The 23700-nt window shown below is 46.6% G+C and overlaps 1 protein-coding gene across 1 annotated transcript; it reads right to left on the bottom strand.

Annotated features, from left to right (window-relative positions):
* Positions 1-1829: 1829 nt before the first annotated feature.
* On the bottom strand, positions 1830-23694 carry col6a3 (collagen, type VI, alpha 3; the record flags this gene model as incomplete). The annotated part of the gene is made up of 43 exons (XM_019872082.1): positions 1830-2570; positions 2665-2850; positions 2979-3044; positions 3342-3422; positions 3529-3795; positions 3897-3952; positions 4057-4162; positions 4344-5045; positions 5593-5695; positions 6208-6701; positions 6791-6802; positions 7063-7099; positions 7201-7233; positions 7322-7384; positions 7863-7925; positions 8426-8461; positions 8584-8634; positions 8718-8780; positions 9012-9074; positions 9350-9412; positions 9644-9706; positions 9794-9829; positions 9899-9952; positions 10308-10373; positions 10478-10540; positions 10623-10676; positions 10769-10813; positions 10900-10926; positions 12251-12322; positions 12476-12529; positions 12625-12717; positions 12800-12945; positions 13177-13255; positions 13532-13866; positions 14401-15012; positions 15103-15699; positions 15772-16392; positions 16739-17350; positions 19726-20319; positions 20450-21037; positions 21255-21848; positions 21979-22566; positions 23268-23694. Coding segments are annotated over 43 exons (9006 nt in total), but the record flags the coding sequence as incomplete, so codon positions are not given.
* Positions 23695-23700: the final 6 nt, after the last annotated feature.

The following is a 23700-nucleotide window of genomic DNA, read 5'->3' as shown; positions in this document are numbered from 1 at the left end:
GGGGGGGGGCTCAGTTTGTTCGGTTAACACTGTGAGCCTCTGCTGGAGCTTTGGAAATCGCTGGAGTGAATTGACCAGCTTACTGCCGCTCAAATGTGAAAGTCATTTCGAGCCCCCTCGACTTTTATGGCTCTTCTTGGAAAGACGCAATGCCAGCAGCGTTAGTCATCGTGAGGAGGGCTGCACGTGTGCTGCATTAGCACTTTGGTTTGGGCTGCAGAGCGAGGAATAAAACACACTGAAGGACCACGAGCGCTCATTGCTAATCATCAGAGCAGTCAACCACGACGACATCCTCATTGGAATCATCTTGAAATCGTCCACGATGGCACCATTTTTGGTGCTTTTTCGTGATGCTCGATACTCCCAATGTTCTTTCTGGTCTGATGCTGAGTAAAATTCAAGCCCGTGTCAGCGATACCCATCCAAGACACTTATTAAAGTGTCTGTTTTTTTTTCTTCCACAGGGACCAGCTGCGGCTTACGACTCAGACCAAACTTTCTGACACGTTTTGCTCCAGATTGTACCGATTCTCTTGAGATTTCGCCGATTCAAGACACCCTGTGCCGGAAGTAGCAAAGCAGCCCCAAGTCATAAACACCTTCGTCTTTCACGGTAAGCACATCACACACATCTTGAGTGTGAGTCTGCTTTTCAAAGTGATTTTTCTTTTCTTACTTTCGAGCCAGAGTTGAGATGTTAACTGAATGGGGAATAATACAGGAAACGAGGAGTTTATTGCGCTAGTATTTCAATATCCCTAGAGATGTAACATCTGGAAAAACCGCTTAGTTAAAAAAAAAAAAAAAAAAGACATCCGCTACTCACTTGGCTGGAAAAATTTAGTTGGCTTGACTTTTTAGAAGTGTGATGACATACTTCATTTTAGGCTGAGGACTCTAATGGATCATCCATTTAAAAAAAAAAAAAGTACCCTGTGGTGGATTAGCAGGGGTAGGGACTTTGTCCAGATAAAAGTACTACAAAAAGGTAGAAGACATTTCACCGCTCAACGGTTCACGCGACAAGGACGGCACCAGCCCGAGTTGGTGTGGAAAGCTCAACTATTGAAGCTCCAAGTTGGAGGGAGGCTCCACATCGTGTCGTGAGACGTGGCTGGGATGAGAACCACCACCTCCAAATCCGAGACCAGATGCCAGGTGGCCAATGTGGGCAAAATATGTTCAATTTCCCAAATGGGCTGTGAAGACTTGGAGGAAGTGGCTCCGGAGAGGGAAGTCTGGGCTTCCCTGCTCAAGACGCTTCCCCGCTACCGGAACCCGATAAGCGGAAGATGGATGTATCGTTTGGATATGAAAGTTGATCAACACTCACTATTCCAATTCAAACTACTCTGGGTTATTCCTTGATTCTTTCCTTTTGGAGATACAGTACATATTTTGTTGAGTTTGTCTTCTATTTTGGGTAGTGTTGGAGAATGCGACGATGGAACTAGACAAGTTGTGCCCTGACCAAACGTCACGCGGTGGATTTGCGCAGCGGCAACAAACCGTACAAACAAGCTCACCGTCAACACGACAGGCTCCTTTTGAGTGTCGCCCACCAACGCAAAGTCCTCCTTGACAGCCGAGCGTCAAATGACAGCAAGAGGAACAGAAGACGCGCCTTATATCCTTGCCCACCCGACGACGATGATGTCACTCTGCTTCATTTTGCCAAACGAGTTCACTTTGGTGGCGTTGCTTATGTTGATCAAGTGAAGAAGAGAACGTTTGTGGGCATAAAAATCGGAGTCGACCTAAGAGCAGGGCCCAGCTTCTGACCACCCATTGATATCTTCCCACCGGGACAAAAACCAGAAGGTGAATGTTTATTAGAAAGTCTGTTTTATTTTGTGTTCTTTAGTCCGATGAAACACAAGCTTCAGTAAATGAACCAAAAACAAAGACAGCTCAACAAATACATTCTATCTTGAGATTGCTTTGGTATGTTTGAGGCAGTGGATCAAGAAGTGCACTTCATGGCTTTGCATTCGAGCGCTTTGCGAGCAATTTAATACAAGACTCGTGTTGACTTTTTGTGTGCGGATTCCGTGGCTACAAAAAAAAAAAAAAAACGATTACACGGACATCAAAATGACAAGCCAAAAGCCAATTGGTGAACGTGGAGTGTGCAACCCAACAAAAGAAGCTCGGTGAAAGTGAGTCAGGCAAGTCCTGAATGTATGAAACATACTTTGCCGCACGACGAACGATCTGACAACTTGACTGTACAAAACAAAATGCACATCATAACCATCTGCAAAACAAACACTTTGAGTAGCACCAGTAGATAAAAAAAAAAGACAAAAAAAAAATCAATTCATGCGGCAGTTGCTGTTACTTTTCATTTGTGATGGGGGAAATTTAAAAAAAAAAAAAAAATTGACATGATCAGCTGAAGATATTGGGGCGGGGTCAAGTCCATTGGTGTGGAATCCAGTGCAGCCTCCATTCGTACAGTATGACCAGTGTGGATTGTTCTCCTCAAAACACAGGTAAAGGCTGGCCACGGGTGCGATCCGTCCCCTATGTGCTTAGTGAAGCCATCACCCCTTGCTTGATGGGCGCTGCGGACAAAAGGACAAGGTCACGTGACGGCCATCCAAATGGCACAAAAATATTCCGAAGGTTTTGGCATGCACGTGTGCATCGTCCTCCTACCTGGTTTCCCACAAGCCTTGGCGCACTGTTCATGCGTGTCGAAGCGATTCTGGTTCCCGCCGCAGCCTCCGTACCAGAAGCGCGCGCAGGTCTTGCTGGGGGCATCGTAGTGCCACTTGAGGACGAACTTGGCGCACGTGCCCTCCTCCTTGGGCAGCTGGCAAATGTCCACGGATGTGGAGGCCGCTGTTGATAAACCAAATACAATTATTGTCAGTCATTTACCGTAAAAAAAAAAAAAAAAAAGATTTGATATCGGAAGGCGTGATTATGAGAGGATTCATGTCAAGCAAGAGAAAGTTTGGGGATCTAACCTGGAGCCGGGTGGAGCTCCGCCTTGTCCACTTGCTGCTGCTTAGGCTCAGGCTCCAGCACTGTGACTACGGCACACATTGGAACAAAGTGTGTATTTCTTTCGCTTTTTTGTCGATTGTCTATTTTTCTTGTCATTGTTAATCTTATTTCTTAACTGTATTTTTTGCCAAGATTGTTTTTGATCATGTGTCCTAATTTTTGTAACTATAAAGTATAGTAAGTAGGAAGTATTTTGGACCGATATATTATTCAAAATCAGTTAATCAATCAATCATTAATACTTCCGGGATACAAGACGTTCTCATGAAATTTTTTCCAAACGAAGCAAAGCAATGGCGTATCCCAAGATTAGGCCCGCTTACCCGTGTCCGGTTTGTCCAGTGGCCTGTTGACTGCGGCGGTGATGACCCGGCTGTTGATGAGTGGCCGCTGCGCCGCTGCCTCTGTTCGTGACACAAGCAACAAGGTTCATCCTCTGCCGCCAGAGCCTCATTCAAATATGCGCGAGGGAACGATAAGTTGGGGGATGCGTAAATTTTGCCGACTGACTGGTGGTGACGACGCCTTTGTGGGTGGCGAGCACGTGGCCGTCGACGCCGTGGCCCGTCACCACGGCGTGGTACGTCTGCCCGCTTTCCAGCTTGTCCACGGAAAGCTCGGACGCCGACACGTTGGTCTTGACGGCCAAGGCGTGGTCGCGCAGTCGCGTCACCGTCACTTGGAAGTAGACGAAATTCTTGGGGTCCGGGTTGCTCCAACGCAACTTGAAGCCGCTGCGGGTCACGTTGGACACGTGAAGCTCCTCCGCGTCCACCGCTGAGCACAAAACAGGGCAGGCGAGCAGGATTTGAGCGATGGAAGACGGTACCGCTGAAAATAAAAATCCGTTTTTTTGTGTTTGCAAAAATGGAGCTTACCTTTGTGCTTTACTGGATGAGTTTCTTGCTGGTTTTCGTGATGCTTTGTCTGGCTCCTGTGAAGGAGAGGATCACATGGAAAAGTGAGGAAGATGATCATTTTGCTGATAATGGAAAAAAAAAAAAAGACAACGAGAGAAGCAACAAAACAAGAACTCACTGGGGTTGGCGTGCCAAAGTGGTGAAAGGGTTTTTTAAGGGCTGGTCGCTTTGGAACCACTTGCAGTGTTTGGACACTTCGGGGGACATGAAGAAAGCGTTTTCAACTGCAAAGGAAGACAAACACAATTAGAAAGAAAATACCAGAGACACTGAAAAATATGACGACGGAAATAACGGCGTTATAAAATAATCATCCGAAAAATATAAAATATCCAACAGAATGACATAAAAATCAAATCCAAATAAAAATGCACAAATGTTCGATGGCAGGGAATAAAAACTTACTGCTGATGTACTTGGGCAGCATCTGTCCAAAGGTGAGCAGGTGCTTGTCGTAAAACTGCGAGATGGCGTCCAGCCTCTTGAAGAAGACGTCGGAGGGCTCGCTGGCCATGCGGGCCAGGACGCGAGCGTCGGCGGCGCTAAGGTTCTCGCCGACGCCGAAGATGACCAAAAAGTAGCCTCTGCACTTGATGTCGGTGGCGACGCGCACCAGCCGCTCCTCGTCCTCCTCCACGCCGCCCGTCACGAAGAGCGTCAACACCTTGCGCGGGCGTTGCAGGGGCGCCTTCTCAAACACCTGCTCCACCGTCCACTCCATGGCGGCCGCCAGGGAGCGTCCGCCTTCCAGCTGCGGCGTCTTGTCCAGCAGGAAATTGACGATGCCCTGCGCCGACTGGTGCTCGGTCAGGCCGATGTCCACGCGGACGGGAGACTTGGTCTGGTTGTGGAGGAATTGGTAGGGCGCTTGCTGGAGGACGGCCACTCTGGCGTGGTGAGCGGACGTCTCGGGGCTGGAGGACACCTGCAGGTGCTCCACCATGTGCGCGATGTAGCGTTTGATCTCGGTGAAGACGACGGGGTACGTGCTTTCCGAGCTGTCCACCACGAAGCCCATGTCGATGTCCACGTCGGTGGTGAAAGACCTTCTGTCCCGACCGGCCGACGGCGGGATGTAGTCGCACATTTGGTCTGGGGCGCAGATGTCTGCAAAAGAGCGAGGCCCCTTCTTTATATCGGCTTTCGTGACAGAAAAATAAACGAGACGCAGAGGCCTCAACAGTTGACCAAAGTCTGCTGGCCGAATGCTAACGCAGCATGTAAAACGCCATAGACAGGCTTACCAAACTAGCATCCATGTTGTAGTAGCTATAAGGTACAGTTATTTGAACACCAATTGTGCAGCAACACATGTAACAGACAATAGAACAATATTCACATGCATATATGCCTCATCCTCTGTGAAAAATAACAAATTTCTGCATCTGACTGGGGAGTTATGACCATCTCATGTATATATCCTGTATGTTATTCGAGTACAATACAGTGGGATACGATTTATTCTGATTCAAAACATGTTCGATGGAAATAGAGGTCAGAATTCTTATATGATGAGTTGACAACATGTCACCAGGGTCAATAATATTCACATTTTGAATTTGGAGACTTTTGTATCTGGACAGTTTTTTTTTTTTCCCCACTCCCTAAAATGGGCCTTTTGGCGAAAAAAATGTCCTGACTTTGAGGCTCTTACCAAAACAGAGATGGCAGTTCATGACTTTTGTCATGACTGAATTGAACTGTGCGCTTCCCGGGTTGGGCAAGACGATGACCTGGGCCAGTGCTGTGTTGTTCACCTTGTGAAAAGCAAAAGAAAACGATATCATGTCAGCATATGATCATCAGGGTGACACGTCAACTGCCTGTCTGAGTGATTGCTGTGAAGACTTTCATGCAAAGTCAAACTGTTATCATTTCAACATCCAGGATTTCCTTGACACCGTTTCCTATCAAGATGCAGCTTTGGTGACATCTGGGAGGGTGTTTCAGAAAAAGCATAAAAAATAGGCGTGGGTTCACGCTTTCCTTGGTCATCTATCTATGCCAGTGGCATATAGCGACAGGCAGAGCAAATAAATGCTTTTCTGTCAGATGGGAGAAAGATCAGAATGAACTTGTGCATTCATTCTTTTGTATGTCATAAATTTAAAGCAAACCAATGTCAGGAAAAGCCTCCTAGAACATCGTAATTGAATTGGGGGTTCATCAGAGGAGCTTAAACGGTGGCGGGTGTGTGCAACGGGAGTTTGAATGCGATTGGTTAGTGTTGCGGCCCGGCTCGGCAACCTCGCCGAGGCATCGGCGTTACCTGCAAAGCTCTGGCGAGCGCCCTGTCGTCGCTCTTGACCAGGAACAAGGTGGCGATGCCGGCGTCGTGGAGGCGCATCGCGGCGTTGGTGACCGCCTGGGCGTTGGCCACCGAGCCGCCCACGAAGAAGACGGCCACTTTCCTGACCAGGAAGCCGCTGCGCACCCTCTTGAAGGTGTTGTGCGCCACGAAGCTCATGGCCGTCTCCAGGCTGCGCCGTTTGTTGGTCTGCAGCGTCTGCAGGCCCTCCACGTGCCGCAGCAGCGCCCGCTTCTTCAACGCGTCGGCGAAGCGCACCTCGGTGGTCACCTCGCTGTTGTAGAGCGCCAGGGCCACGCGGGCGCCCCGCGGGCAGTTGCTCTCCGACACGGTGAGGCCGCGCAGCAGCCGCAGCGTGGCCTCGCGCATGCTGTTGAAGGCCGGCCGGCCCACGTCGTTGGACGCGTCCAGCACGAAGGCCAGCTCCGTCGGGTACAGGGGGCACTCCAGCTTGCCTAAGGAAGGCCACCGACACGTTATTTTATTCCCCCCGCCATCCGCGCCGGACTCGAAAGTGGAAACGGCGGCGGGTTTTGCGACTTACCGTAGCAGCACGCTGTGAACAAAAGGGACAAAAATGACAATTAGTGCACTTGTACTTTGAACCTCACAGTGGAGAAGGGGGCGGGGTGAGCAGTGGCTGACTTGCATGAGACAATGCAGCCCCCCCCCCCTCAGAACAAGAATAATTGTTGATCCTTTGAGTATTTTGAAGAGATCACATGATGGATAGGTTGCTATGAAAGCTGACAAGTGGGATTCAAACAAAACGCCTCCTTCGACTTGTGTCGATGAACTTAAACGGATGACACTTACGACAGTTGTCTCTGATCTTCTTGACGAGGTCACATTGCTGATGACAAAAAAAAATAAGAATTAAAAAAAACAAGCGCATTACATTACGCTGCAGCACGATTTCAAGTAAGCAGGACGAGTTGTTAAAAGCATTCGTACCACAACTCCCGGTCCTCTTGGTCCTTTCTGACCCTAAGGCACCAAAAGGACAAATGGCGACGTTAACTTTTGCACAACATCAACGTTGTCGGATAAGGTGGAAGTGAACGACTCTGCTTACGTAAGGCCCCGGATAGCCGACCTCTCCTTTCTGTCCAAGCGTTCCGGCATTTCCAGACACGCCCTGGCGGGAAATAGATCCCAGCTTGTAAATGTCACCATAGAATGAATGCAAGCTACGAGCAGGACTGGGCGGTTTATGGAAATGTAATCATGATTTCCATTTTGGCTTCACGCGATCTATATTCACATGATGCTGACATGTTTTGCACATTTGAAAAAAAGTTTCTTTGAGCAAAATGATGCTGACACTTCCTGTTTTCTATTCTCTATATGGACTACCGCGTCACCGCCAAGTGGCCGAAAGTGGAATTTAAGCCCAAACTAAAGAACAAATATTGAGTTAAAATGGGACCAAAAAAAAAAAATCTTTGTATTTGTTGTGATCTTTTTTCTCATTTTTTTAAAATCTTTAAAAATATTTGAAATATTTTCACACTTTTGAAGCAATATTTTTGTATTCAAATTTGTTTATGGATTTATCTATTAAATCAACACACACACATACACACACACACACAAAGCAAAATATTGCAGTTTACCCTCTGTCCACGATTTCCTCGCAGACCAGGTCCACCCTTGGTTCCTGCGTTACCAGCTTCGCCCTGCACGGTTAGAAAAAGAATAGGTGTCCTACATATATTGGAGTACACAAATGTCAACGTTTTCTTACAAACAACCAACAGTTTTCAGAAATACCGTACAGAACGTTTCGTCGACATTGTGGGTTTTGTCAATGAGAAAATTTGGCAAGCTGGACAGCGCTGAGGCACGGAGACTGTCGACATGAGTCTCCAGTCCCTCGGCCAATCAGGATGCAGAACACAATGCATTGTATTTAAAAAAAAAAAAAATTAAAAAAAAAAAAAAAACCACAAAAAAAATTCCAGGAAACGGCAAAGCCTGAAATATGAACCATGTTATAATGAGGTATTACTTTATATCTATAGATATATAAATATATAAGCACGCGCACACAAACACACACACACACACACACACACACACACACACACACACACACACACACACACACGTACTGTGTAGATGTAAACACCAAGATGAAAATATTTTTTCTCATATTCGGAGTCGGCATTTTGCTTACCTTTGGCCCCGGGAACCCTGGAAAGCCTTCGTCACCCTGGAGATGAAAACCAATGTATTTATTACGTCACATTATCTCCAAAATGACATCATATAATAAGAGTCATATCCGAGAGTGTGTTAGAAGTGCAAACATAAGGGATGGCCAAATGGACTTGCCCTTCTTCCTTTGGGCCCCGCGGTGCCGAAACCATCTCTGCCATCTTCGCCCTTTGAGGAAAACGCGACACGTCCGTTTGAGCTGGCTGCCACCGTTCGTCAGCATCGCAAGTACAAAATAAAAGCTGTCTTACAGACTCTCCGCGGAGTCCGAGTGGTCCGATGACGCCTTTAATCCCTGGATCTCCGGGCTCTCCCTGCGCACATACACAACCCGAGAAAGAGCAGGATGGAGAGGAAAAAAAAAAAAAAAAAACAGTCAAACGTCTCCCTTAGGAAGGTGTACAAAAATGGAATGGCGATATTATCTTTTCACATGTTTTCCTTCAATAGATGAGAGTCACATGAGAAAGAGCGTGTTTAGAAATGAAACAAGGCTGTCGCGGAAAAGAACACAAAGCCACGCCAACACGGGTTCCAGTGTGTACCTTGCGACCGACGGCTCCCCTTCTTCCCTTTTCTCCCGCAGTGCCCGGGCTTCCCCCAGGACCCTAACAAAGGAAAAATACCCCCACAAAAGAAACAAGATCTTACGAGCTGCTCTGCTTTTTAAATATACAGTGCAGTAAAATATTGACATTTACCGCATTTTCTTATACGACAGCCTTCGTGCAAAATAGGATAGACCCCCCCCCTCCCCCCCCACAAAAAAAAAAAAAAACACCTCAAAATGTGTGTGTGTGTGTTTGGGGGATACTTTCTGGATGCACAGTATAAGTCGACAATAGATTTTTGAAACCAAACAAAATCTAGTAGGCTCCCTTACCCTGGGTCCAGGATTTCCGTCTTCTCCTCTGGGTCCTGGTGCACCGTTAGGTCCAGCTGGACCCTAGTCAAGAAGACAAATCAGGCAATCGTGATGACGCAGCGGTACAGTATCGTCAATGCAAACCGCAACACCGAACATCCAAAATGGTCACTTCATACCACTTCCAATCTCAATAACGGGTCCTTGAGGGGGTGCGAATGTGTCCTGATACAATAGACATGTTCACCCAATATCGCGTTGATTCGTGAAACTAATTTTGCCCACTGCTCATCATTTGCAAAGAGGACTTACCCGTGATCCTCCAATTCCAGCTTCTCCCGTCACACCATCAACTCCAGGCGGTCCCGCGTTACCCTTGATTGAAAACAGTCACGTCATGGAATGAGGTGACATCCTTACCCTTGGTCACAGCATGTTAAAAAAAAAAAAAAAAAGACTTACAGCTTGTCCCGGTGCGCCTCGTCTCCCATCCGCTCCCTAATGAAAACATCAGGATAAATACAAAGTGGCTATTTGGCAAACCCAGTGAGTGGTAGACCATGTTACCCTTCTTCCTGGCTCTCCGGGTCCTCCCTTGTTTCCGTCCTCGCCGGGCTCGCCCTGGAAGTCAACAACACACAACAGTCACACAAAAGTCAACTGTCACTGTATAGACTGTGTGTTTTTTTTAATGTGTATATTTAAATTACGTTAGTATTTGGTGTATAAATTTGGTGTGAGTGTTTGGTATGTAATGTGTGTGTGTGCTTGATTAGTGTTTATGGGTGTGAGGGATTTAAGGTTTTTGTGCATGTTTGGTCATGTGTGTGTTTTGTGTGTGTTTCGGGGTTTACTGAGAGTTTGTAAATGCGTTTTCATACTAGATTCCCCCCCTCCCCCCGTATTGTAATAATGTATTATGTTTCTTATGCAATGAATTCTATTTCTCTATATTGTATGCAACTGGAGAGATTACCGCTGGTCCGGCATCACCAGGGTCTCCCTTGGGTCCAGGTTGGGCGTTATCCTTTCCACTTGTGCCCTATTAAGACAGAAATATCAAAATCAATAGGCGTAACCTTTAAATTATTTTCACAAATGGACACGGCTAATGGTTCCAATACAGTAAATGTGCACGAAACTCACAGGGTCTCCTCTGATTCCCATTTCTCCTCGGTCTCCTGCTTGGCCTTTGATGCCTTTAGGACCCTGGAAAGATTGAAAGCCAAAAACGTCAGATGGGAAAATACTGCCTGGGAAATAATCATAACCCAAGAAATGCTTTACTCACTCTTCTGCCAGGATGTCCCCTGTCTCCTGAGGGCCCGGCCACTCCACTTTTGCCCTGAGAACACCCCACCGCAGATATGCAAATGTATTCAATTCTATCCACGTAACAATGCGATTCTGTGAGTACATTTTAAAAGACGCCCATACCTCTTCGCCGTTAATACCGTCCAGGCCAATTTCTCCAGATTCACCCTGTGACACGTTAGCATTTGTTTAACGTTTTTTTTTTTTCCAGTAGCTCAGTCTCACTATGTGAATTGAAAAGGAAATGAAGTCACCTTTTCTCCAGAGTATCCTCGAGAACCCTGAGGAAAGTGTCGAAAATCAAAGTTAGCAGGTCGCATAGTTGACGTCATTCTGTGATTATATAGTATGTGTATATGTCACGGAGTGATACATATTATACTACAGTATATTCAATTATGGCGGAAGTGACGCAATAGCACACAGTGTGGAACCTGCTTCCCGCCGTACAGTCAGTCAGAGCGCCGAGGAGCAATTCACAGTGGTGAGTCGCATCTCATTGGTGGTCTGGATTAATTCGTATTTCAATATTTCAATTCCCTTTTCTCATACTGCTGTGTGGTGTGCCCGAGTAGTTCCCCCTTAATTGTTCCGAGCCCACCTTGCTTTCTGTGTCGTTGTGAAAGTCCGAAACCGGAAGCGGCTTCACCATTGCTCCCGCCATTCTGTATTTGATGTAATGTTTATCTCATGTCAATGTTGCTCTATCTTGTTGTTCACCTGTTTATTTATTATTCGTTCAACTATTTTAGTGGCGTGAGCCCGCAGTTCACTGCGGCCGCCATTCGTGTTTCGTATTACGCAGTCAGGTCTCTGCCGCATGTGGTGTGTTCAATGACACTTCGTAAATGAGAGATTATGTGTTCTTTTTCTCTTTTACTGTGAATCGTTGCAAAAATGGATTACCAGGAATCCACCATAATGCGTTAGTTAAAAACACCATACGATCACACATGCTGCATATTTTGTCTTCTTATAAGATTAGGGACAAAATTTTGTTCGTCAGTGAGAGTTCAATTTAATTCAATTTAACAGAGAGCTACCAGGAATGCAAAGTGATAATTGTCACCATTGTGCCGCCATACTGTGTTGCAGTGTTGGAATAAAAAAAAAACATCTGTGTGTCAGTGATGTGGAGCTGTAAATTGCCACACTCAGTAGTGGCTCGTCACATACATAAATGGAAAAAAAAAGTGATCAAAAAGGCCCTTGGAGGACATGTCATCAAAATTTAACCTGCGCCACCCATATACTATAAGGAAAACTGAACTGCTCCGCATTTTAGCATCGCCCATCTGTCTAGGGTATGAGGTTCAAGTTTAGGGAAACAAACAAAATATCAACCTAATCTGGTCTAAGAATCATAACAATTTGAGGAGTGCATTAGCACCCTAAAATGGATGCCTCAGAACAGAATACCAGACAAAATTCAACGGCTTCGGCGGCTCTACTTTAAAACAATTCAGAGCCAGTTTCATAAGCAATCGTCTGAGAAAGCCCACAACATAGCATGTTAGGCAAAATTTTAATAACGATGAAGCAAATTAAAGAGCTCCCTAATTCACCGGAAATGTGTACAATCAATGACTTGATAATTTCCTTTACCTTGAAACCTCTCTGTCCAGGACAGCCCTGGAAACCTTGAGTGCCATTCACGCCAGCAGGACCTCTTTCTCCCTGTTATCAGATAGTGACCACAAAACTCTGTTAACACGTGACAATAAAGAAATGAAATAATTCATAAAAACCGAATGAATGCAATATTATCCAATATACGAGTCTAGTAAGTGGTTTTATGTAAACACTGAAAGGGACCGAAAATAAGCGTACCGGTCCACCTTCATCACCAGGATGTCCTTGGCTTCCTGGACCACCTGGACGACCCTAAGAGAAAAAACCCCAACAACAACAACATTCAATTATCAGCAATTTACTTACTTTTTAGGGTATTTTGATCTCAATTTTTGGCCAATGATTACCTTAGGTCCTGAAACTCCGATGGAGCCTCGGTCTCCCCTTGTGCCTGTACATTTGCACGGCACTCCACAGCATTCCCTCTCTGCAATATTGTCCTAAGTAACATGAAGGAAACATATTGTGTTAGTCAATATCCAGTATTTTGTATTGTTCTGCACATTGAAATTGTCCACTTACCAATTCCTCCATTAGCTCGTAGTCCAAGTCGAGGATGTTGAGTCGTAGGGGTCTGGTGTACCTGAAGCCACGGCCAAATTCCAACAATGCAGCGTCTTCAAACCTGGGCACTCGTTCGAGCCCAACCAGGATCAAACTGTTGACTCCTAGTTGTAGATGGAAATATTTGTCTTGTCATGACAGTCAACCCTCGGTCATCGCGGGGGGTTATGTTCCTTCCCAACCCGTGATGGGTGGAAAATAGTTTTTCCCCTTTCACATGACTTAAGCACATTTTAGATTGGAAAATATGCAAGACAGTGGCCCTTAAGGAACAGGATTGAAGACTCCTGCGTGAGTGCATTACAGATTTCTGCACTACAGAGTCGATCAGTCACCTGATTGCCGGAGCTCGTCCACTCGCCTTTTCATTTCAGAATAGGGTGCATCAATACCATCAGTCAGATGAATAACAACCTGGAATGAAAAGATTACACTCAAACTTCATTACTTTAAGTCCAGTCAGAAATTAGTGGACTGATGCCCCTGTTCACAAAATAAAGTCTTTCAAACCGCCTTTCTTGCTTTGGTTCACAAACTGCGTTTATGAGCAATCTTGACATCCCCCGCTTAAACATTGTTCTTATGTAAAAGGGAAAATGATTTTGGTTCGCAAAGTGAGTCTGAAGGCTTGAAGTTTGTGAACCGAGGTTTGGCAGTACTGACAGGAAGCTGTGTGTCTCATAAACTCACCTTGACAGTATCATCTTGTCTGTTTCTGAATCTGTCAGTGTAAGCCGAGATGGTCTTGCCACTGAGAACGAAGGGGCCGCGAGCACGAAGGCCTCTAAAGGCATCCAAGAGCTTGTCGGCATTGTCGGAGAAGTCCACCTGGACTGGCTGCCCGGTGGAATCGATGGCGAGCATGCCGATTTGAATGGATGGAATTTGCCCCGATGAACAGCTGATGGTCGACATTTTGGCGATCCTCTGCAGAATGGCAGCCATCTTGTTCAGGAGGTTGGTTTGCGCACTGAATATGTTTTGGGCAGAAACGTCGAAGCCCACTAACACCTCGAGGTTGCAAGCTAGAAAAGACAAATTGTCATACCAAACACCAACAATTTAGTCCATTATCATCTTTTATACTGTTCACTATTCATTGATTTAACAACTAAGCAGTATAGCCTTTGCTTTAAGGTTATACACATGACATTGACAATCAACATTATGGATATACATATGGTACATACATTGGACACACTGTTTTATATTATTATCCATATGTTTCCCTATCCAATTACACTTTGTTCAGATTGTGACCACAGTAATCCGCCTTCCATCGCAGGCGTTACTTTCCAGAAGAATTTCTTTGAATTGCACCTCAATGCTTCTCTTTGTATTTTATATTCTTGTGGTTGATTCTATGCTGTACTATTAATTATTATATTATTAGTTGTATTACGGTTTATTTCCCATGGAAATATCCAGTTGATAGCAACATTTTTTGTGTGTGTTTTTTTTTTTTATGGTTTTTACTGAAAATATCTGCCCTTGTGTCAGTTTATTGAGATATTTTATCTATCATTATCGCGACAAAATAATGCCGTAACGTTTCTTACCTTTGGGAGCTTCCTGGACACCAACGCACAGCTTGCCCTTTACTTCGTCATCTAACGTCCCCAGTATTTGCTCATTGAGCTCAGAGAGCTCTTGGATGGTTCTGGCTCTGGCCACAGTGGAGGAGTCACTGGCGATTGTCTCCAACTCATTCTCCGCGTCACCCACTCCAACGGCAAAGACTCTCACGCCGCTATTCTTTAAGTTAAGTACCGCTGATTTGCTGTCATCAGAAGATGGTCCTCCCGTGATAACCATGAGGATCTGAGCAGTGCCTTCATCTTTACGACTGCCCTTTTCTTTGGAAAATTGAACATTTTGTATGTGTCGAATGGCCGCCCCTGTGTTGGTTCTACGGCCCCCTGGATAATCTGCACGCTCAATGGCACTAATAATATCTGGTTTATTTTTGTAGGTGTTGAGGTAGAACACATCTGACACGTCAGTGCCGTAATGCGCCAGTCCAATCCTCAGGTTGTCTCTGTCGGTGTAGAAGAGATCGATTAGTTCGGCGACAAATGCCATGACTTTATTGAAATTTTCTCTGCCCAGGTTTATGGAGCCATCCACCAAAAACACGATATCAGCCTTCTTGGATGCAGGCAGGCCTTGTGCTAGGATAAGATGAGACAGAGAAGGGAAAAGGGTGTTTCATTAGCTGCTATAACATACGCTAATACTGTCTCCATTTCCAGAACACTCACTGGGAATCTCCTCTGGGGTGGGATCATCAGGGATCGTCCCTTTCAGTCTTGCCACCAATCTGTCATTGATTGCTGGCAGGCCAGGGAACGTAGGAACCTGAAGGACATCTTCTGGTGACTTAGCAATTTGGGCGAGCTGCCTTGTGTCTGCTCCACTTGCTCCAATACCAATACAGTTGACCCTGGATCCCTTAAGCAAAGGCCCATAGAGAGACACATCTTGCGGGGAACGTCCTCCTGTGAGAACCACAAGATGCTGGGAGGCCTCCAGAGGACGGACACCGGCAGAGGGCTTCAACTCATTCTGTATGACATATTCAATAGCATCAGCCAGGTTGGAGGAGCGGCCGCCCATTTGACGGAGTTTTCGAACGGCCGTGATAACGTCTGGCTTGGCGTTATACGAATTGAGCGAGAACTCCGGTTTGACTCGGTCCGCATACTGGACGAGGGCCACGCGCACTTGGTCAGGTTGCACGTCGAGTTGCCGGATGAGATTCAAGATAAAGTCACGGATGTGAGCGATACCCGTTACACCTGTGTTGTCTGAGCCATCAATAAGGAAAATGATGTCCTTTCGCCCAACGTCTAACACATCTGCAAAGAGCAATAAAACGATCATTTTTAGTTATCTATTCCAGCAAAGTCTATTAAATATCCACATCTTACCTAAGGGCTCATCCGGAGGGCGATAGCTTTCGATGATATCAGTAGCGGATATTGTTCTGACTGAATCAATGAGCTGCTGCTCCACGGCTGGAAGCTCCTGGAAACTTTCAACTGTGTATGCAAGTTCAGGCTTCAAGGAAATTTTCCTCAGCTCATCCGGGTCTGAATTCCTTGAACCGATGGCGATTGGTGCAACATGGCTTCTCTTAAGTTGGTCTGCTGGAGTCGTAACATCATCCGTAGAGCTTCCACCGGTAACTACAATCAAAAACTGAGGCACTCCGTCTTCGATGCGACTTCCGGCGGACCGCTGGTAGATGTTTCGAGAGACCCACTCAAGTGCACGTCCTGTGTTCAGACGACTTCCTCCTCTGCTTCGGAGTTGCGTTACAGCCTGGCGTACTTCATTTTTAGTGGAAAATTCATTGAGGAGGAATTCTACATTTGTGTCGTCGCTGTACTGTACTACAGAAATTCTGACTTTATCCAGTCCAACATCTAACTTCTCCACAACTCTTCTGATCATTTCACGAATGGCAGGGAAGTCATTTCGTGCTGCACTCGAGCCGTCGATGAGAAACACAACATCCCTCTTTTCTCCACCTGTGCTTGGAATGATTTCTGTAAAAAGAGAATCCGTGGAAATGAGGTATAATTGGTGATATATTTTACAACATGAGCTAATTAATGACATACAATTGATCCCTGCTTAGAAGAGGTTCAGCATTAAAACAAGATCATTCCATTGTTTGGGTGGGGTGGATTTTTTTTTTCCAATTTCCCCCATTTTTGGGAGAAAACATATAGTCAATATTTGTCAGCCTTTTCTGAAGATTTTTTGGGGTGCAGGAAAAAAATGTCAATGACCATCAATTTTACACCGATTTTTGCTATTCGTGGTGGTCCACAGTATAACCAAACAGTATGACAATCAATTTCACTTTAGTGTAGTAAAATAAAAAGCTACCTTCAATGACTGGGAATTGCGGGATGATCCTGGCGATGTCATCGTCGGATAATTCTGTAAGACTATTGATTACGTTTTCCTGGACTGTATCCAAGCTTGGAAGATCATCTACAATGTAGGCAAAGTTAGGTACAAAGGACACGATTTGCAGATCCTGAGGCTTCATATCCCTGGTTCCAATGCTGAACGGAATAACTCTTGATCGTTTGAGGGTAGATGCCGGACGATTGATGTCATCTGTTGGAGACCCACTGGAGACGACAACCAAAAACTGAGGGACACCCTCTTGTTTCCTGCTACCTCGTGCAGCTGTCAGCATATCCTCATTGACAAATTGTAAAGCCTGACCCAGGTTACGCCCTCTTCCTCCCCGCTGCCTTAATCCCCTGACAGCATTCAACACGTCTTCTTTGGTTGGATGTGTGTTGAGATACATGTCAGCCTGCGGATAATCGGCAAACTGGAGCACACCGATTCGGATCTTATTTTCGCCCACGTTCAGATTCTCCACAACCTTACGGATGAACTCCTGGATGATAGGGAAATCCCTTCCAATGCCATCAGATCCATCGATGATGAAGACTATGTCCCTCTGGGGGCCTTGTGACTCGGCTAAGGAAACAGGAAAATAGGATGTTAGTTAATTTTTTTTCTGAAATGTGAAATAAAAATGCTTGTCTCAAGCCTCCCAGAAGCAGTTTCATTACTCCTGAAATGAAACAGACAACAGCTGTGGAGTTGATATCAAATAGTTGTTTGATATTTGGTTGGTTGTGGTAACAAAAAGAGGCCATCATTAGCATGAACACTGCTACATAAAACTGGAACTGATAACTTCAGGTGACTAACTCAATGTGTGTGAGCAATCAGCAATTAGGACTGTAAGACCACAAGAACAACAAATAAAGAATGTGCAAACTAGTTGACATCCAATACAAGAAGGTGTGATCCGAAATACACGAAGAGCACGCAGTTGTTCACTGAGAACATTCAGAAATGCACAGCATTGTTGAAATGTGCTGTTTGGTTATTCAGAGTGCACTAAATAGGGGCACGGTGCACCAGTGCCTCAAACAATACAATAGAAACAATTCAAGCAAGAGCTGCTCATTAGTTTAGATCACTTAGGAATTAATGAATGGGCATCATGCTCCGCCTCTCCGAACACACACACACTCAGAGTGGTGCACTGGCATCAGAGTGAAATTCTGAAAGCCGACAGAGGCATAACATAGGCAGTTCACATGAAACATGAAGGTAAAAAAAAGCTCATATAAGCAAAAAACATTTAGGACTCGGATTCTTTGGAAAGATACAACATAGTTGAATTTAAACCTAATTTAGAAGAAGTATGGCCAGGGAAAAGATTTCAATATTGTCAAAAGATTTCAAGAAGGAGACATTGTATTGTTATTTGATTTATTTATTCTCATCCTGAAGATTGCTGGTGGAAAAAAAAACTTGTGATAAAGATCTAGCTTACCAGTAAGTGATGGTTTCATGGACAGAGCACTTAGCACCCTGCTCATGACAGACGGAAGCTCTGTGAATTCAGTCACAGAAATAACAGATCTGGGATCGTGGGTTATATTCTGTAAAGCTCTGCTATCAGAGCTTCTGGTCCCGATGGCAAAGATCAGCACTCCGAGCTGTTTGAGAGCAGAAGCTGGTGCTTCCACACTGTCAGAAGACCTTGCGCCGCTGAGCAAGATTAGGACCTGTGGGACTCCTTCAAGGCGTCTGCTGCCGGCAGAGGCGGTGAAGACATTATCCCTCAAGTACTGGAGAGCTGCTCCGGTGTTGAGGGTTCTTCCACCTCTGTGCCTCAATCCTCTGACAATGTCAAGAATTTCGCCTTTGGTTGCGTATGTGTTGAGATAGAATTGGACTGCTGCGTCTGTGCTATACTGAACCAGGGAGACACGATCTTTGTCGTCATCCAAACTCAGCGTCTCTACGACTCTTTGGACAAAGTCCCTCATTGCTGTGAATGTATTTCTTGTGGCATCGGAGCCATCCAACAAGAAAACCACATCCCTTCCCGGTCTGTCCGCTGTGGTAAACAAAACATGAGGTATTAAGTCCTCGCCTTTTACCGCCTCATTGCTAAACGTCAACACGAGCCTGTGTACACATTTGAATAGCAGTCAACTTGTCATGTTTGGGAGAAAGATCTCGCTTACCAGTGACTGTTGGTGTCATGGGTGTGGCTCTGAGTACCCTGCTGATTACAGAGGAGAGCTGTTCTTGGACACTGGGGAGGTCAGAGAGCTCAGACACCACGAGAGCGTGGCGAGGGTCATGGGATATCTTTTTCAGTTCGCTGCTGTCAGAGTTTTGTGTTCCAATGCTGATTGTAAAGACGCCATGCTGTTTGAGAGCAGAGGCTGGCGCATCAACGCTGTCAAAAGACCTGCCGCCATTTAGCAGGATCAAGATCTGCGGAACACCTTGCGTGCGCCTACTCCCTGCGGAGTTTGTAAAGACGTTGTCTCTCAGGTATCGGAGGGCGGCCCCTGTGTTGAGGGGCCTGCCTCCTCTGTGTCTAAGGCCTCTGACTGCGTTGACAAACTCCTCTTTTGTGGTGTACGTGTTCAGATAAAAACTGGCCTCTGGATCTGTGCTGTACTGGACCAGAGAGACATGGTCTTTGTTTGCGCCCACATTGAGTTTCTCCAGCACTTGTTCAACAAAATTGCGCATGGCGGGGAAGCCATCCCTTGTGCCATCAGAACCATCCAGAAGGAATACAATATCCTTTTTGGCTTCCGCTGAGAAAAGACGGAGGACAAATGATGAAGAGAACCTTTGCGCAACAGCGAGACTAGCCGATTACTCATATTCATGGGATGCAGTGTCCTGTTTGAATTCAATCCCTTCTAAAGTAAAGATTAACTCGTCACAATTTCAATAACGTCAAGTTGTGTTCAGTAAGGGTGATCAGATAACGTGCCCATGCCCGGTGAGAGCTTTACTTGTACACGTACCAATTACCCGTGGCGTTTCTGGGGTGACATCAATCACCACAGCCTCCACAGAAGACTGAAGTTGTTGTTGGACCGTGGGGAGGTCGGTGAATTCAGTCACCGAGAGAGCATATCTGGGGTCGTGGGCTATCTTTTGCAGCTCTCCGTTATCGGACCTTCTGGTACCGATGGCAAAGATCAGCACTCCGAGCTGTTTGAGAGCAGAAGCTGGTGCTTCCACACTGTCAGAAGACCTTGCGCCGCTGAGCAAGATTAGGACCTGTGGGACTCCTTCAAGGCGTCTGCTGCCGGCAGAGGCTGTGAAGACATTATCCCTCAAGTACTGGAGAGCTGCTCCGGTGTTGAGGGTTTTTCCACCTCTGTGCCTCAAGCCTCTGACAATGTCAAGGATCTCGCCCTTGGTTGTGTATGTGTTGAGATAGAATTGGACTGCTGCGTCTGTGCTATACTGAACCAGGGAGACACGATCTTTGTCGTCATCCAAACTCAACGTCTCTACGACTCTTTGGACAAAGTCCCTCATTGCTGTGAATGTATTTCTTGTGGCATTTGAGCCATCCAACAAGAAAACCACATCCCTTCCCGGTCTGTCCGCTGTGGTAAACAAAACATGAGGTATTAAGTCCTCGCCTTTTACCGCCTCATTGCTAAACATCAACACGAGCCTGTGTACACATTTGAATAGCAGTCAACTTGTCATGTTTGGGAGAAAGATCTTGCTTACCAGTGACTGTTGGTGTCATGGGTGTGGCTCTGAGTACCCTGCTGATTACAGAGGAGAGCTGTTCTTGGACACTGGGGAGGTCAGAGAGCTCAGACACCACGAGAGCGTGGCGAGGGTCATGGGATATCTTTTTCAGTTCGCTGCTGTCAGAGTTTTGTGTTCCAATGCTGATTGTAAAGACGCCATGCTGTTTGAGAGCAGAGGCTGGCGCATCAACGCTGTCAAAAGACCTGCCGCCATTTAGCAGGATCAAGATCTGCGGAACACCTTGCGTGCGCCTACTCCCTGCGGAGTTTGTAAAGACGTTGTCTCTCAGGTATCGGAGGGCGGCCCCTGTGTTGAGGGGCCTGCCTCCTCTGTGTCTAAGGCCTCTGACTGCGTTGACAAACTCCTCTTTTGTGGTGTACGTGTTCAGATAAAAACTGGCCTCTGGATCTGTGCTGTACTGGACCAGAGAGACATGGTCTTTGTTTGCGCCCACATTGAGTTTCTCCAGCACTTGTTCAACAAAATTGCGCATGGCGGGGAAGCCATCCCTTGTGCCATCAGAACCATCCAGAAGGAATACAATGTCCTTTTTGGCTTCCGCTGAGAAAAGACGGAGGACAAATGATGAAGAGAACCTTTGCGCGACAGCGAGACAGGCCGATTACTCATATTCATGGGACGCAGTTTCCTGTTTGACTATCAATCCCTTCTAAAGTAAAGATTAACTCGTGACAGTTTCAATTACTTTAAGTTGTGTTCGGTAAGGGGGATCAGATAACGTGCCCATGCCCGGTGAGCGCTTTACTTGTACACGTACCAATTACCGGTGGCGTTTCTGGGGTGACATCAATCACCACAGCCTCCACAGAAGACTGAAGTTGTTGTTGGACCGTGGGGAGGTCGGTGAATTCAGTCACCGAGAGAGCATATCTGGGGTCGTGGGCTATCTTTTGCAGCTCTCCGCTATCGGACCTTCTGGTACCGATGGCAAAGATCAGCACTCCGAGCTGTTTGAGAGCAGAAGCTGGTGCTTCCACACTGTCAGAAGACCTTGCGCCGCTGAGCAAGATTAGGACCTGTGGGACTCCTTCAAGGCGTCTGCTGCCGGCAGAGGCGGTGAAGACATTATCCCTCAAGTACTGGAGAGCTGCTCCGGTGTTGAGGGTTCTTCCACCTCTGTGCCTCAATCCTCTGACAATGTCAAGGATCTCTCCTTTGGTTGTGTATGTGTTGAGATAGAATTGGACTGCTGCGTCTGTGCTATACTGAACCAGGGAGACACGATCTTTGTCGTCATCCAAACTCAGCGTCTCTACGACTCTTTGGACAAAGTCCCTCATTGCTGTGAATGTATTTCTTGTGGCATCGGAGCCATCCAACAAGAAAACCACATCCCTTCCCGGTCTGTCCGCTGTTGTAAACAAAACATGAGGTATTAAGACCCCGCTTTTTACCGCCTCATTGCTAAACGTCAACACGAGCCTGTGTACACATTTGAATAGCAGTCAACTTGTCATGTTTGGGAGAAAGATCTTGCTTACCAGTGACTGTTGGTGTCATGGGTGTGGCTCTGAGTACCCTGCTGATTACAGAGGAGAGCTGTTCTTGGACACTGGGGAGGTCAGAGAGCTCAGACACCACGAGAGCGTGGCGAGGGTCATGGGATATCTTTTTCAGTTCGCTGCTGTCAGAGTTTTGTGTTCCAATGCTGATTGTAAAGACGCCATGCTGTTTGAGAGCAGAGGCTGGCGCATCAACGCTGTCAAAAGACCTGCCGCCATTTAGCAGGATCAAGATCTGCGGAACACCTTGCGTGCGCCTACTCCCTGCGGAGTTTGTAAAGACGTTGTCTCTCAGGTATCGGAGGGCGGCCCCTGTGTTGAGGGGCCTGCCTCCTCTGTGTCTAAGGCCTCTGACTGCGTTGACAAACTCCTCTTTTGTGGTGTACGTGTTCAGATAAAAACTGGCCTCTGGATCTGTGCTGTACTGGACCAGAGAGACATGGTCTTTGTTTGCGCCCACATTGAGTTTCTCCAGCACTTGTTCAACAAAATTGCGCATGGCGGGGAAGCCATCCCTTGTGCCATCAGAACCATCCAGAAGGAATACAATGTCCTTTTTGGCTTCCGCTGAGAAAAGACGGAGGACAAATGATGAAGAGAACCTTTGCGCGACAGCGAGACAGGCCGATTACTCATATTCATGGGACGCAGTTTCCTGTTTGACTATCAATCCCTTCTAAAGTAAAGATTAACTCGTCACAATTTCAATAACGTTAAGTTGTGTTCGGTAAGGGGAATCAGATAACGTGCCCATGCCCGGTGAGCGCTGTACTTGTACACGTACCAATTACCGGTGGCGTTTCTGGGGTGACGTCAATCACCACAGCCTCCACAGAAGACTGAAGTTGTTGTTGGACCGTGGGGAGGTCGGTGAATTCAGTCACCGAGAGAGCATACCTTCTGGTACCGATGGCAAAGATCAGCACTCCGAGCTGTTTGAGAGCAGAAGCTGGTGCTTCCACACTGTCAGAAGACCTTGCGCCGCTGAGCAAGATTAGGACCTGTGGGACTCCTTCAAGGCGTCTGCTGCCGGCAGAGGCGGTGAGGCTTCCGCTGAGAAAAGACGGAGGACAAATGATGAAGAGAACCTTTGCGCGACAGCGAGACAGGCCGATTACTCATATTCATGGGACGCAGTTTCCTGTTTGACTATCAATCCCTTCTAAAGTAAAGATTAACTCGTCACAATTTCAATAACGTCAAGTTGTGTTCAGTAAGGGTGATCAGATAACGTGCCCATGCCCGGTGAGCTTTACTTGTACACGTACCAATTACCGGTGGCGTTTCTGGGGTGACGTCAATCACCACAGCCTCCACAGAAGACTGAAGTTGTTGTTGGACCGTGGGGAGGTCGGTGAATTCAGTCACCGAGAGAGCATATCTGGGGTCGTGGGCTATCTTTTGCAGCTCTCCGTTATCGGAACTTCTGGTACCGATGGCAAAGATCAGCACTCCGAGCTGTTTGAGAGCAGAAGCTGGTGCTTCCACACTGTCAGAAGACCTTGCGCCGCTGAGCAAGATTAGGACCTGTGGGACTCCTTCAAGGCGTCTGCTGCCGGCAGAGGCGGTGAAGACATTATCCCTCAAGTACTGGAGAGCTGCTCCGGTGTTGAGGGTTTTTCCACCTCTGTGCCTCAAGCCTCTGACAATGTCAAGGATCTCGCCCTTGGTTGTGTATGTGTTGAGATAGAATTGGACTGC

Source organism: Hippocampus comes, unplaced genomic scaffold, assembly GCF_001891065.2.
Source record: "Hippocampus comes isolate QL1 unplaced genomic scaffold, H_comes_QL1_v1.1 scaffold786, whole genome shotgun sequence".
In the NCBI taxonomy this organism is placed as follows: domain Eukaryota; kingdom Metazoa; phylum Chordata; class Actinopteri; order Syngnathiformes; family Syngnathidae; genus Hippocampus; species Hippocampus comes.
The sequence above is the reverse complement of the archived record's forward strand: the minus strand, read 5'-3'. Positions and strand labels throughout refer to the sequence as shown.